The sequence below is a fragment of the Danio aesculapii genome, chromosome 25, assembly GCF_903798145.1.
Source record: "Danio aesculapii chromosome 25, fDanAes4.1, whole genome shotgun sequence".
NCBI lineage: Eukaryota > Metazoa > Chordata > Actinopteri > Cypriniformes > Danionidae > Danio > Danio aesculapii.
In genome coordinates this window covers 15,812,529-15,828,904 of record NC_079459.1, presented here as the reverse complement: position 1 = coordinate 15,828,904, position 16,376 = coordinate 15,812,529, and the positions used below count along the sequence as shown (strand labels likewise).

General features: G+C 35.7%; 2 protein-coding genes across 3 annotated transcripts in view; one reads left to right on the top strand and one right to left on the bottom strand.

The window, feature by feature from the left end:
- The window catches only part of tmtc3 (transmembrane O-mannosyltransferase targeting cadherins 3), a 50,015-nt gene extending 34,723 nt beyond the window's left edge, over positions 1–15,292 (bottom strand). Inside the window, exons 1-4 of one of the 2 annotated variants that reach the window (XM_056451530.1) lie at positions 15,024–15,292; positions 4,902–5,115; positions 4,598–4,816; positions 2,242–2,341 (exon numbers count right to left, since the gene is read on the bottom strand). In XM_056451530.1, coding sequence (XP_056307505.1) covers positions 2,242–2,341; positions 4,598–4,816; positions 4,902–5,090 — 508 coding nt within the window. In that variant the 5' untranslated portion in view covers positions 5,091–5,115; positions 15,024–15,292. The remainder of the gene's footprint in view (positions 1–2,241; positions 2,342–4,597; positions 4,817–4,901; positions 5,116–15,023) is intronic. The other variant, XM_056451531.1, reaches the window with a different exon arrangement.
- Positions 15,293–15,336: 44 nt separating this feature from the next.
- Positions 15,337–16,376, top strand: part of cep290 (centrosomal protein 290) — a 71,170-nt gene continuing 70,130 nt past the window's right edge. The window contains exons 1-2 of the mRNA XM_056451527.1: positions 15,337–15,403; positions 15,731–15,887. Coding sequence (XP_056307502.1) covers positions 15,795–15,887 — 93 coding nt within the window. The 5' untranslated portion in view covers positions 15,337–15,403; positions 15,731–15,794. The remainder of the gene's footprint in view (positions 15,404–15,730; positions 15,888–16,376) is intronic.

The following is a 16,376-nucleotide window of genomic DNA, read 5'->3' as shown; positions in this document are numbered from 1 at the left end:
TCTCAAATGCAAAGGGGTGTGAGAAGAACCATGGTTATATAGGTGCCGTGATTAGTAATGGGAGTGAAGTTTAAGGAGGTGAAGATTAAGGAAACCAGTAGCTGTTGTGCAAATAAGTCTTACTCTCCTGACCTCAGGAATTATTTAATGATAGGAAAACTCCTGGAGAAAATAGGATTGTGATTACTTCAAACAAGCAATTATGGCTAGACTTCTAAGTTGCACTTTAACCTCTACCTCTAACAAGCAGCAATTGTTTTCTTGTAAGAGCTCAGGTAACTGTTTACATCTCCTGTTTTTATTCCTGTTAATTCTTGTTTATATGTCCTGTTAATTCTTGTAATATCTTTGTTCTCCGTTTCTGTACTCTAAAACAGACTCGAAATCAACTCAACCCAACTCAGCTGTCAACCTGGACTCAAGTGGTGGGGGGAGGGAGTATTGGTGACATGACCCAGATGGGAGTGAGGTTTAGCAAGGTTTAGTTGTGTAATGGAGGCCAACTATCAGGAACTCTGTGAGTAATCCTAACTCCTATAGCCAGAAGCGGTACTCTACAGGCTATGGTCTTTTACATCCTTGTTAGTGCACCTGCCTCCCATGCTTTTTGAATCCTACTTGGAGCAGTTCACTTGAAGGAGTTACACTTGTGCTGTGCCCCGGGTGGGACTTCTGTTTAAGGGGCACTGAGTGTAATGAGTGTAAGTAATCCTCCTTCCCCTGGCCTCAAGAGAGATGCTAGAAGCTGTGCTCTTTAGGGTTCTTTATTGCTGTTGCCTCCTATGCTGGAGACACGCGAAACCTGCTCAAAACAGGGTGAACAAAACCAGCAAGGTTACATCAGTGCCGTGACCCGCATAGGAGCCAGGGTAAATTGGGGTATTGTAAATGGCACATCAAGTAGGAGCCATGTTGGTAGACCTCAATTAAGAGGTACATTTCATGGGTCCGTTCTTCATATGTGGATTACTCAATTAGCTGAATTTGGTAATTGACAATTTGACATGATCCAGGATAGCTTTATTCTTCAAAACTTATCCAAGTTGTTGTCATAGCAAGAGGTCTGGTAGCTCACACCTGCTCAGGAGCAGGCTTATTTCATATATATTTCATGTCACTTCAGGCAAAGGTGATAGTGAAGGTAAGTACCAAATCCTGATGTTTTCTTAAAGTAGTAACCCAAAGGTTAAATACACTGCATTAATTTAGGAAAATATAAACAAATTATAATAATATTCATTTTAAAATAGGAGTAAAAAAAAGAATAATTAAAACTGTTATTGATGGGGGAGGGAAGGGGTTATGCCTTACACCACAGTGTAAACCCTGCGACTCACAACATCAGTGTCCACAGTATCATATTTTAAAAAATGTTTACTGTAAATGTGATGTAATTTTGCTCACGTGGTATCAAATTAGCCAGATATCAGTCATCAAGATTAAAAAGCTCAGGATCTGCCAATTCATCTTTAAACGAGGTACTTGGCAGATTTTCAAAGTGTGGCAAGTAGGACTGTAGGGTTTACATCAACAAACATTGATACTTGCTATAATTATAATTCTTTCAATTTAATGATTGTCATATTATGCGCCGAATAATTAACTGACTAATATTGCAATTAATGAATATTTATAAAAACATAAGTAAAATGTCAATTTAATTACACAATCATTATAAAAACAAGCACTATATATAGCGTAAAAATAAATGTAGTTGAAAAGCAACTGAAGTGAACTGGCACCTGAGAAATTAATAATGTAAATAAATCATATTTCGCTCTAAAATTATGTAAAGAGCATTGGCTTAGCATTCAGTACACTTGCACGCACTATTTAATCACGCAATTGCTTTTTACAGCTTAAAATTAAGGTTACGGCTTGTTTAAGATGAAAAAAAAAGGATAATATTAATAAAAAGTATATAATCGCTTGTCATTACACCATGGATAAGGCACAAAAAATGTTATGAAGGTATTAGCATTCTTTTAAAAAATATCAAGACGCACAGTGGGAGGTTGATGGTATAATATAATTGTGGTGCAGTGCGTCAAGTCAGAAACAACATGCCAATTTGATCGATCTGTGAAACTGGAACTGTGTACTCAAGACATCTGGGTGGGGAGCTCGGCGAGCTTTTGAATGGGAGGCGAGTCGCAGCTTGCGTGTCGTGTCCTAGGAATGAACTTGTTGCAGCGTGCATGTATGCATGGATTATGCGGTTTATGCGATGGCAACGCTTACCGATAGAGTGATCGGTGCCTTTTGATTTGGTGTACGCAAGGAAAGCTGCCAGCAGAAAAATGGAGGATAGCAGCTCAGCCCTGCCAACAACACCTGTAACCTGTGCAGAGCAAAAGAACATGATCAAACATTTCAACAACTCGCAGTGCAAATCTCTCAACACTCATAACAGGTGGAATTTCAGTTCAAATCAAAATGTGTCAAACTGATGATTAAAAAAAAGTTTGATTGATATAGTTTTTTGAACAGATTTGTACAGTAATGCTTATTATTATGCCAGTTGAGATGGGATGGGGACATGTATATGCCATCCAGAGTCATGTGACGGGTGCAAGAGGAACCAGTTTTAAGCAATCAATCACAACTGTGAAGCAGAAATGACTTTTCCCTTCCATTCAGCCAATGAGAAGTGGCGCTGAAATATGCAAATATGCACAAGGTGATAACATTCAGAATATTTAGTTAAATAAAGTGGCCTACCAAAAAGTTTATCTAGAGCAACGGATTAATTACAAATTCCAGTATGCAAGCATAACAATCGCAGTGAATTTCAGATGCCTCAGCAATGGGTTTGTCACACATTTGCATGACAGCAGCTTTTGAACTCTCCGCAAGTTTATGCAAAACATGATTACCATGCCTTGAGAATAGCATCTTGTGCTTTAATGAAAGCAAAATCTGACCTTTGGAGGAGTTCACATGCTTAATGTCCCAAATTTGCTTATTTAATTAGTGACCTTGAAATATTTCTCATTCACCGAACGTCATAAGCTTATCAAATTTTCCTCCTAAACTCTGTTTATTTCCAGATTTAAATTAGATTATGATGCTGTTTTATAAGCTGCTTTGTCCTTATATTTAGCTGTGTGTCTGATTTATACCTCTGTTGCAAAAATGCTGTTTTGTGAATCACTAAACGAAAGAATCCATTAAATTCTGAAACATGCTATTTGATTTGTCCATGCATTTGTATTAAACAATGTAAAACACACATATGGAGCATGAGTCAGACATGGTTCTTTTGAACATTCGAAAAATGACATTTTATTTCAATGAAATGCAAAGGTTAATTTGAGTAATTTGGTAAAATGTCTGTTTATGAGAGAAAAATACTCTGAAACAACTTGTTAAAATGAAAATAGGAAACTTCTAACCTGCATCTACTTAAGGGCATACAATTTATCAGAAGTTATTACAGTTTTGAAGGAGACTGACAAGTAAAAAAAAAGATAAAATTACAATTAATAAGTATTTTGAGGCTGCACTTTCACCCATAAATATAGTCGCGTAATCAAATAAATACAGTTGCAAATATTTATAAATATGTATGGAAAGTTGAGTGTGTATTTATAGGTTTATACAAGCACATGCATGAATATATTTCATAGTTAACAAAAGTGTGTGATAATAATAACTTAAAAGAAACATTCTACATTCCTGTGGCTCATTAGAGCATGCTGCCAACAATCCAAATTCAATGCAGTGTGTTTGATTCCTTGGAAATGCATGAACCATTAAATATGTGAAAGCAATGAAGGTCAATTTTTTTCACAATGCATTAAATTAAAATTGATCATTTATTATTTTAAAAAACAATCACATTATTAATGAACTTCTTCAGATCAACTACTGAAATATAAATTAATTTCAAAATATTTTAAATATCTAGATTGGGCAAGTAGCTGAAATTGAGTCTGGAACTTTGTAAAGCAGTGTTCTATAAATCAATTCTACAGAATGCCTAAGGATAAGCACTATGATAGAGAGTATAATAGTTTTAGATAAAGACGGATCAGATTAACAGTTCTTAGTTTGCCTGATCCCCCAACCACTTCACTACAGCAGGCCAAATCTTTACCTGATAACACCCTCCAGCACTACAGCACTGTACTCGAATCAGATAGAGTACCGGCGCACTAATGAATCCTCTGTTTAGACACCTTCTCCCAAGAATTCTGCCTCCACGAACTTCAAACAAGTGATAACTCGCTTAAATAGAAAGGACAACGTACGGAAAAGGAAACAAATATTGACTGAAATGAAAAGGGCTCAAATTCAAACAGTGTTTCCATGGTAATGTGCAACTGTTTACATGCAGCGTCCACTAAGACATCAAGCTCTATCTATTACTGCCACCATGAGGCGGCATCTGCACAGAGGCTTCATTCATGTTCAATTGTTTGTTCTCCAACCTTGTGTCAAAGTTCATTTCCTTAAGCAACAAAGTCGAGGAGTAAATTGGCAAGATATCGTTGATGGATATCCATGAAAGCACAGATTCAACTACACAATTAGAGCTTGGCTAGATGAGACGCATTGAGAAATCTGCAGAAACGTAATAACAATGGTTACTTACAGCTTCTGTGTGGATGGGGTGGACTGCAAACAACAAGGTTGCAATAAGGCTGGTGCTTCGGTCCAGGAGCAGACGGCAGAAATGGAGAAAGAGGACACACACCACAGCGTGGAGAACCACATTGAGGAGGTGGTACGACGAGGAGTTCAACTCGCTGAACAGGTAATTGAGGCGGAAGGTGAGAACAGTAAGCGGTCGGTAGGACTTATGGCTCCGCTCCTGCAGAAAAAGATGAGGTCGGACACAAAACTCCAAAAGCACAATGTCTTGAGAGCTTGTTTTCTCTATACAAAAGAAAGATCACCTCTGACATCGGAGTGCCCCAGAAGTCATTGAGGAAGAGGTTCTTTAACGGTGTGGTGGGACGAAGGTCTTTGTTATCCAAGATTGCAGAGACATCATCGAACACAAAACCACAAAACAGGCTGTTCCAGTAGCAGCCCACCACCAGTCCAGTCAGAAGACAGATCTCCTTCCACGACACTACAGCCATCGCTGACGTGAGACCTCATTGAGCACTGCAAAAAAGAACCAGATTGCATTGGAAGGGGTTTGGGAGTACAATTGTTAACCAAGACTGCCATCTCAATTCAAACACCCTTGCAAACTAATTCTTTGATTCTAAATAAATCTTTGACAAATGTGGTCACAGAGAAACATTCGAGTCTCCATATGCCCTGCCGCTGACTGAGAGTGAGCATAGACATGGAACAGCCCTTATTCTTTGCAACTACACAACATCATTATTCTGTTTTACAAGAAGTCTGTTTAAGTCACAGAAGCTCTGGGATAAAAGTTTATAGTTCAGAAATAAACACTCATGCCTGTGGTAGTGAGTAAAACCGAGAAAATCACCTTTTTAAGTAATTTGATGTTTCAAATAAAGTCTGTTGCCACCAAATAAATATTAGGCAAGTAAAATAAACAGTACGTGGTTAAAAAAACAAATCAAATCATTCCTTCAAGAGATAAAATTTTTTTTTTTATTTAATTGCCTTTTTAACAACACAGTAAGTGGTGACAAATGTAAAACAATGATTAATAAATTGTGTGTGTGTATGTATGTATATATATATATATATATATATATATATATATATATATATATATATATATATATATATATATATATATATAAAAACACACACACAAACACAATCTCTGTGCGTGTGTGTGTGTGTGTGTGTGTGTGTGTACATATATGAAGACATTCACAAATATTCCTAGCAAATCTAATAAATGCTCGTTGCATAAATGTACTAAATCGCACTTCAGCAGCGTTTATTTGAGAGCGCACAAGAAAATCTGCACTTGAGCAGCGTATGGCATATGCTGGATAACGTAAACATATGTTGGATAAGTTGGTGGTTCATTCCGCTGTGTCGACCCCAGATTAATAAAGAGACTAAGCCAAAAAGAAAATGAATATATTGGTAATTTGTTTAAGAGATTAATCCAGAGATCTGTTGCATGAAATGAGTTAAACAAACTCCAGGTTTCAGAGCAAGTTGAGTTGACAAAACCAAAGAAATCCAACTTGGAAAACCTGTTTCACAAAGCTTGATACAAACTATCATTGTTAACTCAGTGTTTTAATCCAGAGTCTGTGATTTAACCCAGAGACGCGCATTAACTCTAAATACATAAATATATTAAATCAAATTTTATATTTAAATGTACATCTTAATTTAAAGCTAATACTAATAGTAATTGGCAATTTAATACTATTTTGATACACTATCCTCATATAAAACATAAACCATTAGCAACAAAACATAATGGCTTTAATTTGGAGCAAAATAAAAAGAGAAACACTGTGACTGAGTAGTCTTACTGCATCATGTCTTACTGTAATCATACTGCATCATATATATATATATATATACACACACACACATAATGCCTGATGCATATGGCACACTTTTCTGGAAAAACTTTAGCAGATCCTCAGTCATCCTCTGAATTCTGTTTAAATATAAAGCAGTGCTCAATGCTCATCTAATTATTTGTGGATGCTAACAAATACAACAAAACCTTGTTTTATAGAACAAAGATAACTTTCACTCAGTCATCTGCTATCTCAGTCTGCCTGATCTGATCGGACCAAAATAATCAGTGAATCTGAGTACAAAGTCTACATACATATGCTGATTTCCTTTAAGTTTTGCTAACAGATCAATAATGATATTAATGCGTCGTTGTTGTAAACTTTTAAAGATGTTCGTGAATAAATGATGAACAATTGCGTGACAGACTGTTACTCTGAGGACATTCCACACTAGGGCTGCACACTATATCGTTTCAGCATTGATATCACCATTTGTGGATCTGCAATAGTCACATCGCAAAGACATGTAATGTCCAGTAGGGGTGGGCGATATGACCTAAAATTAATATCACAGTATTTTTCATCTTTTGAACGGTGACGGTATAATATCATGGTATTACTTTCAATAGCAAAATAATATACATCTCAAGGAAGAACGAACAAAAGAAAGTCTCACTTCTATCACTCTTTAAAAGTTTTGGTTTGGGTCATTTTAAATGCTCAGTCTCGTTATGAGCTGATCTTCATTTCTCTGTGTTGGTGGAATAAAGCAGGCGAGTCAGCCGCACCAATTTATGAGCAGACAGAGCAGGATTCTCGCGATGACCACCAGCGCAATTCCGCTCTTTGTTATGAGCCGTAGTTTCAGTGTAAACTTAGTAAAGGTGAGTTTCTTTGGCGATGATGTGTACAGTGTTAGATTTTATATTTAGCAGACATTTGCGCTGAACACGCGGTGAATGCAACGCATCGAGATTCGGGCACCTTCTCCGAAAACACTCGATTGATCTCAGCTGGCGGATCAACATTTACCTCGTGTCATGATCGCTGTCATCTGCGCCATTATTATTATTATAACTTTAGGTGAGGTTTGCAAACCTGTGCACTTTTCACTCTTCAGCCGTTTGCATTTCCTGCGGTAACAAAAGCTCCCTGTTATCTGACAGCGGGAAGCGTTGAGTGACTGACAGCGCAACCCGATCTCATAACTTTGCGTACAAATAACACGACTTTCCACCTTCAGGGTAGAGCGATTCAGCAAGTTTTTAGAGAAAATCAAATCAGATTGCACTACAACCATTATATTCAGACACACAAATGCTCCCAAATATATTATGAGGGCACATAGATTAAATTTCGGTCGTCATGCGACCAAAATGGTTGCAATTTCGAGCCCTGTAGTATAAGGACATGTATTCAGACCACAACTGAACGTTTGAAGAAAATTGAATGCCTTATTATTTAGAATTAGCTATTATTGATGTAAATGCAGCCGTTCAAGGTGCATAATTGATTTATTGCGGTATTGACGGTATTAGAAAATCCATGTCGTGGCGCAATGTCACACCGGTGATGACTATGACACCGGTGTACCGCCCACCCCTAATGTCCAGTCTGAATTATTGTCGACCAGGAGCTAAAGTCAAGTGCTATTTTGGGGGTTTCCGCCTGGATTTTGCCTACCGAAATTAAAAAGCTTCCCAAATCCACATACAGAGGTGTAAATGCAAAAGTTCATTTTAAAGGAATCATTTTAAAGAAACCCCTTTGAATTTTCATAAAACACTGTTGAAAGTGCTTAAAATAATTGTATGTTGTCTGTGTTATGATATAGCTCTCCAAAAAAAGAGGTGCTTTTTTGTAAACTCAAATTTGAAAGTGTACCTTTTGGGTCCTGTGTGGTCTAGGTTTCTGTAATTAATTTTGGTGGTTCCTGCACATGTCAGTAATCAGAAAAAATAAAAAATGTCTCTATTATAATCTATGCAAAAGTTATTATATTCCAACTGATGAGAGAATAGAACCACTTATGGGGATATTGGGGCCATACGGACCTTTAAGTTTAAAAGAATTCGAAAGTAAATGACATCACGGACCCGGTACCCAGAGCTTCACTGTATGTATGTATGTATGTATGTATGCATGCATGCATGTATAATATAATATATTTATATATATATGTGTGTGTGCGTGTGTGTGTGTGTGTATGTATGTATATATATTAGGCTTGTGCCGGTATTCGGTAATGCGATAAATCACGGTAATGAATATGCACGATATTGTTAACGCGGGCACTTCAAAATACCGTGAAAAATATTAGATCCGAATTTATATTCTTAGAACGCGCCTTAGCTTATTTTCCATCAACCGCTTGAAGAAACACTGCGTATATGCTGCGCAGAACTGATGCGCACTCTGATGTAAACAATCCCCACATGTAGAAGCCCTGTGTGCGCGGCGCCGCTGCCACCGCGCTATAATCCTCACACGCAGGGGCGGACTTGCCATCTGGCAGACCGGGCACTTTACCGGTGGGCCGACGTACTTTTTGGGCCGGGCTGATCATCGTCTTATGATTTGATCGGCCCATAAAAGGCTTAGCAGCCTATCGTTTTTTTCTGCCTTATTGATTGACGCTGCTGTGATCTGTGACTCTCTGAAAGTAGATGCTTTTTTTCCCGGACAAACAGACCGGGCCGGCCCATGAGACACTGTGCAGCCCATTGGCTCTTTTCGGTATTGACATTCACGACAGAAATCGCGGGAAATACACCGGTGTTTCATTTAGCGATTCTGAAAAGTTCTCTGTTCATTCTAGTACACGGCTAAAAACGCAAATCACGTGACCACACACTCTCTGCCCAGAGCTGCAGCCACTAGTTCAGCGGGTCGGCATAAACCCCAGGTGAGTGTATAGGGCATGTCAGACAGTTCATCTGCTGGATGGTCTCATCTCACAATAGTTGTTAAACGCATTCTGCAAAAGAGACAATGTAAATCAAATATCAAAATGAAACAAATTTGACTTATATTATGTTTTCATTGTTTAGATAGTGAAACAGCAAGCAGGATGAGGTGAAAGGTTAAAATGTAACACTGTTCCCTTTGAAGATTTACCCATGCATTAGCAGGCAGTTTTTGTTATGTTTATTATTGAATATAGGCTGAGTGAATAGTGTATTGAATAAGCTAAATTGACTGTAGTGTATGAGTGTGTGTGAATGAGTGTGTATGGGTGATTTCCAATATTGGGTTGTGGCTGGAAAGGCATCTGCTGCATAAAACATGCTGGAATAGTTGGCAGTTCATTCCACGATTGCTGATCGAAGACGGTTTCCCTTTGCACATTCACTTGGATATAATTGCTCAAGTTTACTTTTATATTGTGTATTGTTTTATTTATATTTATTTGTATTTAAATGTTTGAAGTACTTTTAGTTAATTAAAAAGTTATTAAAGTTACTAAGTTGACGAAACTGAAGTTTTTTTGTGTTTTTTTACCTGTTTCTCTAGTAAAATTACAATATCGTGATAATACCGTATACCGTGATAAAAGCTCAATCAATTAATCGCAGCATGAAAATGTGATACCGGCACATGCCTAATATATATATGATTTATGCAAAAAACGTTTCTTACTGAGAATTTGTGTCTTGTTTTTAGTCCAAATATCTACATTTCAAAGCGAATACAAGATTATTTCACTTACCCCATTGGCAGATACTTTCCTTAAAACAAAAAACTTGTCATTTTCAACTATTTCTTCTGACGGTGAAAAATAAAAATATTTTTCCTTAGTCTAAGAATTTTTTTGATATTTGAACTAGAAATAAGACAAAGTAAAAAAAAAAAGCTTTTTTTTTTCATTGTGATTATTAAATTTCTGTACCTGAATACTGTTAAACTCACCAGAAAACCGACAGAAAAACTATTCATATTGCAATATTCATAGCAGAAAAAAAAATATCGTCTCAGCAGCCGTCAGTCTGAGTGCTTGCTACAAGAGTCTAGGCATGGGGCGATAACCATTTCAAGGTATACCACAGATTGGAAGTCAATGTTTTAAATTTTAGGTAATATCGTTCCTAAGCTTTGTGTAAGATTTTTTATTTACATTTTTTTTAGGTCAACAGTATCTCCAGCAGAAAAGATATCCAAAGATTCTGTTTTAAGTTGTAAAGAAATCTGTGGTTTTGGAACAAATGAAGACAGCAAAAGTCAATGATTCATTTGAATTATTTAGCCTGACATGTTTACTGCTCCAAAATATTTTAAATGTTTCTCAAAATAAAATATATTGTGTTCAAAGGGGAAAAAAGTTTTAGTTTTTTACCCAGACATTTAAAAAGAATATATATTAGAGCAGTAATCACAATACCGTGATATTTTTATCCAAGGATATCATACAAAAGATATCAAGGATGTCAGAATCTTATACTGGCCCATGCCAAATGTAAAACCCAAACCAAATTTGTGCAAGTAAGGCATGGACCAGTACTTTACAACCACAAAAATAATGGCAGACAACAGGGCCGTATACACATACATAGCAGCCGCATTTCCACTATCATTCCTAAACTAACCGAACCAAACAGTCAGGTACAATTCCAGCTGAGCCTGGATCAAAGAGTTCTCGGCCTGGAATTCTAGGCTTGGTTAGACAACTGTGCTCTGTTGCCTGGTTGTCAGCCTCTCCATAGCTGACTAGGCGGAATTACATTTCTTTATTTATTTTTTGTTGTTTAAAAAAGTAAATTTTAGAAAATAAAGACTCCCCAAAACTGAAATATCTAATCCTCTTCCATATCAGTGTTAGTATTACATTGCAGAGAGTTCAGTTTTATCAGCACCTCAGTGGAAAATGAAACCCTATCTGTGCTAACTGGTAAGGATTGGCTCGGAATGAAACAGTTAAACAAACTAAACCATTTGGTCTAATGTTGGAAAATTGGCTAGTGCCCAAAATTGGCCTGCCCTTGTATGCATTACATACCAATAGTTTTTCCTCATTTTTTTCATCTTTTTAGCAACATTGTCATATGTTAGCAACATTTTAAAAATGCACAGGAAAAACATTCTAGTACATCACTGTCATGTAAAGGCATGGGACGATAACCGGTTTCAAGGTTTAATGCGGTTTGTAAAGGTTATACTGTTCCTAAGGTATATGAAAGGTTTTTTTTTTATATGTATTATATGTATTTTTTATATGCATTTGTTGTAAAGAAATGTGTTTTTGAAACTAATCAAGAAAGCAGAAGTCAATTATTTATTTTAATTATTTAACCTGGCATGTTTACTGTGCCAAAATGTTATAAATGTTTCCTAAAATAAAATAAATTGTGTTAAATGGGGAAAAATGTTTTTTTTTTATTCATTTTTTAACCCAGACATTTAAAAATAACTTATTTTAGAGCAGTAATCACACTACCGTGATACCGTAAAACAGTGGTATTTTTATCCAAGTTTATCATACCATCAGAAACATACCGGTGCGAATTCTTTATGATTGAGTCATTGAATCATTCATTCAAACTTTATTAGCAAGCATTAGTATATTTTAAATAGACTGCAGCAATTAACATTTGGTCTGAGCTTCTAAAAAATAACCTTTTATTTTGATTAGTTGTTTATTAATAAATCAAAATCTCCATTTTAATTTTAAAAATAAATTTTAATAGTTATTATTAGTTATTATTATTAATACTGTAAAAAATAAATGGTCATATTTTTAAGACATTGCGCTGGAAAAAGGAATTTAATGCAGTGCTTCTTGTCAGGTCTGAGAACAACTTTATATCATATATCAGGCAGTGGAGATCATTGATTTATAAAAGAAAATGATTTTGTTAATGCATGCAGTTAACCAGAAGTGCTTAACCCAAGTTACTGCAAAATTAAAAGTCCTTCTGCATACTTCTGCATATAACCTTATTATTATTATTTTTAATAACAAAAAGCACATTCTAAATAAATAATAAAGTGTACGTATAAAATATGCTTACTTCACCGTTTCTCAAATGCCATTCCAAACTGTCTTGTCAATAACATAATTACTTGATAACGTCTATTATCAGTAGGATATTGTTGATTAGTTCTTTAATTCATTCGTCTGTTTTCCTTCAGCTTAGTCCCTTATTTATTAAGATTCGTTACAGCGGAATGAACCACCAACAATTCCAAAATGTGTTTTACACAGCGGATGCCCTTCCAGCCACAACCCCTCACTGGGAAACACCCATACAATCTCACATTAACTACGTCCAATTCAGTTTATTTAATTCACCTATAGCGCATGTCTTTGGACTGATTGAGGTAAAGTTGGTTTTACATTTGCACATTCATTCAGTGACAACTTGTGGGATGCTCCCTATATTGTTTACAATGGTACTTTGAATATTGGGTCTGAAAATCACATGTACTATGACTTCAAAACAACATTAGACCTATTTAGCTGACTGTGAACTAGGGCTGTGCAATTAATCGAAAATCCGGTTTCGATTTCGACTTCTAACGATTATGAAAAATACTTAATCGCGATAAACGATTATTGCATTAAATACCGCCCCCTTTCCAGTTGTTCACATTTGTTGCTCTGCAAAGCTCATGTGACTAAAAGCATGTATTGTAATGTAACTTTTGCAGCACGGGATGCGCAACATTAATTGATGTACGTTCGAATCATTCATATTTTTAAAAGCGCGAAAGAGCACATGCTGTTGTGTGTGTGTGTCATGCTTAGCCTTAATGTGAGCGCATTAATGGTCAAATACATGCATTTTAGTGTCAGAGCACGGTGTTTAGTGATTATTCATATTAACCCCCATTTGTGTAATAAACAAACAAGTTGAGAATCAAAAGACATGTGAAAGTGAAACCATATCAGAGCCGCACTATTCTTAAAGTGACAGCGCAATATTCCTCATGCCGCCTGTTTTTATTATGAATCAAACAACAAAAGGAGAAAATCCCTCACTGCTTTTGACTGAAGGACTTTTGTAGCTAATTTTTTTTCTTACAGTGAAGATGTTTTTAATAACTCATTTATAATAACTGATTTCTTTTATCTTTGCTATAATGACAGTACATCATATTTTACTAGATATTTTTCAAGATACTAGAATTCAGCTTAAAGCGCAATTCAAAAGCTTAATTAGTGTAGTTAGGCAAGTCATCGTATAACAGTAGTTTCTTCTGCAGACAATCAAAAATATATATATTGCTTAAAGTGGCTAATAATATTGAGCTATTAAAATAGGTTTCAAAATATTTAAACCTGCTTTTATTCTAGCCGAAATAAAACAAATAAGCCTTTCTCCAGAAGAAAAAAATATTAGGAAATACTGTGAAAAATTCCTCTGTTTAACATTATTTGGGATATATATATATATATATATATATATATATATATAAATAAATGAATAAATCACAGAAGGGCGAATGATTTTGACTTAATATGATAATCGCTTTGAATAATCGTGATTACAACTATGACCAAAATAATCGAGATTATGATTTTTTTCCATAATCGAGCAGCCCTACTGTGAACCATACTGTACTTCGATAGTCATTGGATGCTAAAATTGTTTTAATATTTACAGTTCGCGAAGAATACTTTTCTGAAATTATATTACTAAGGAGAAAGTAAGCACCGGAGCACCCGGAGGAAACCCATATCAACACGGGGAGAACATGCAAACTCCACACAGAAATGCCAACTGGCCCAGCTGGGACTCGAACCAGCGACCTTCTTGCTGTGAGGCGATTGTGCTTAGTTCTTTTATTGATGTTTAATTCATTTTCATTCTTTCAAGTTCTTGTAATGTTGATGTGTTTTTATCATTATGATTGGTTTTGTTTCTTTTTTTTATAAAGCTGAAAGTATTAGAACCTCTAAATAAAAATTTGAATTGATGCAACTAAATGTTTATATTGTTTAATTATCAAAATGACTACAATAGCATAATAAATAACTAAACTAAATGAAAGATACTACAACGGTGTTTAGATAACACTAAAACAATAATGAGAAGTGAATGTACTTCGTGAATGTTTCAGACCATATCGGAGATATAAACATACATACAAATACAGAATCATCAATCTTTTAACGTAAGATTTCATTAATTTCGATTACCTTTTCCATTCTGGAAAACAATTTAAAAACCTCCGTAATTAGATATAACCTTGCTAAACAAGTTTATATCAGAAAACTGCATTACGACCTTTTGCAGCTACGAAATGCAGCAATAAATCAGCAGATTAATCGCAATAATAATGGGATAATCTGTGTGGACTGAGCGGAGCAGAGAGGGCGCAGCCTCACAGATCATATGCTATCAGTTAGCATTTGTTTTACATTCAGATCAATCGAGTAATTAACACATTACAGTCAGAAAATAAAACATCAACACATCACCCATGCGGAAAAAATAAGCTACATTTTTGTGAAAATAAAAAGACAATTAGATACATAAAAAGACGTGTTTAAAGAACAAACATAACTTCAGCTGTCCTTTTAGCATTCACTGGTTTCAGTCATTTCACAATATCTCCTCTGTCAGCAGTCAGCGCCAAGATATAATTAAAGCAACTCACCTTGTCATGTCTGGGGAAAAGCTAAATGAAAAGAGAATATGTTTGTTTATTTTGACTGAAGCAGCAAGTTCGATCCAAAGCATTGAATTAACAGTTCAACAACTGCTTCCGGGTCAAAATGCCTGCCACAACAAAAGTAGGGAATTACAGAGTAGCCATTCGCGGATTTTGTGTTTCGGTAATGTCATTTTAATTAAAGTATAGACACGGATAGATATATGGTTTCAGTAGTGATTCCCTGATAATGAACGGACCGCGTATAAAGGAAATATTTAAAAACTCCAAACGGAGACGATTTTACGACGTTACGTTTTACGACTGTTTTCCTGGTTGCCTAGCAGCAGCGGCAGCGCAAGGGGAACACAAGATGGCTTAATAAGGTCTGAATACGTTATCTTCAGTCTTTCGTTTCACAAATATGTGTAAAAGTTTACATTAAGACGTGTTCAATTTTATATTTATTGCTAACAAACAAAACCAACCCAAATACGAGCATTTGCATGCACTTCTAATTATCGACATTGTTTGTGAGAACTAACTAACGTTATACGTTATTTCTGGCTAATATTTAGCATGGTGTTTGTTTGTTTGTTCGCTAATTTATTATTCTGCTATGACTCTGTGACGGTATATGATGTTGTTTTCATTGAGAAGTCCTTGTGAAGAAGTAAACTGTACATTAGTTTTGCATTTTGTCTGTGGAAAAGACCGGCCATCTCAGCATCAGTTGTTCAGTACAGCTCTGTAGGACATTTGCAGCTGACCTGAAAGATGCCTGCGGCCGCAGACTGGCGGCTCCTCATGGCAATGGATCCAGAGGATCTGGGGGATGAGGATGAGAAGATCTGTGATTTGATTTTAATGGTAAGTTTTGAGGCACACAAATTGTGAGAAGTGTATATGTTACAACAATCAGCGAATCATTGTTACAGTCTTTATGTATTTGTTGTGATTTAATAATAATTGAGCAGAAATTACAGTGATGGGAGTTGCAATTATTAAACATACACTTGTATAAGATTGTTATAAGATTCTGACGGTATGATAACCTTGGATAAAAATAGCACGGTTTCACGGTATCGTCGTATGGCGATCAATGCTGTAAAATAGATTCTTTTTAAATGTCTAGTAAAAAAAACTAAAACTTTTTTCCCCTTTGAAAACAATACATTTTTATTTTTTGTAAGATTTATAATATTTTGGAACAGTAAACATGTTAGGCTAAATAATCCGAATCAAGCATTGACTTCTGCTGTCTTAATCTATTTCAAAAACATAGATTTCATTACTATTTAAAACAGCATCTTTGGATATTTTTTCTGCTGGAGATACTGTTGTACTAAAAAACTAAAA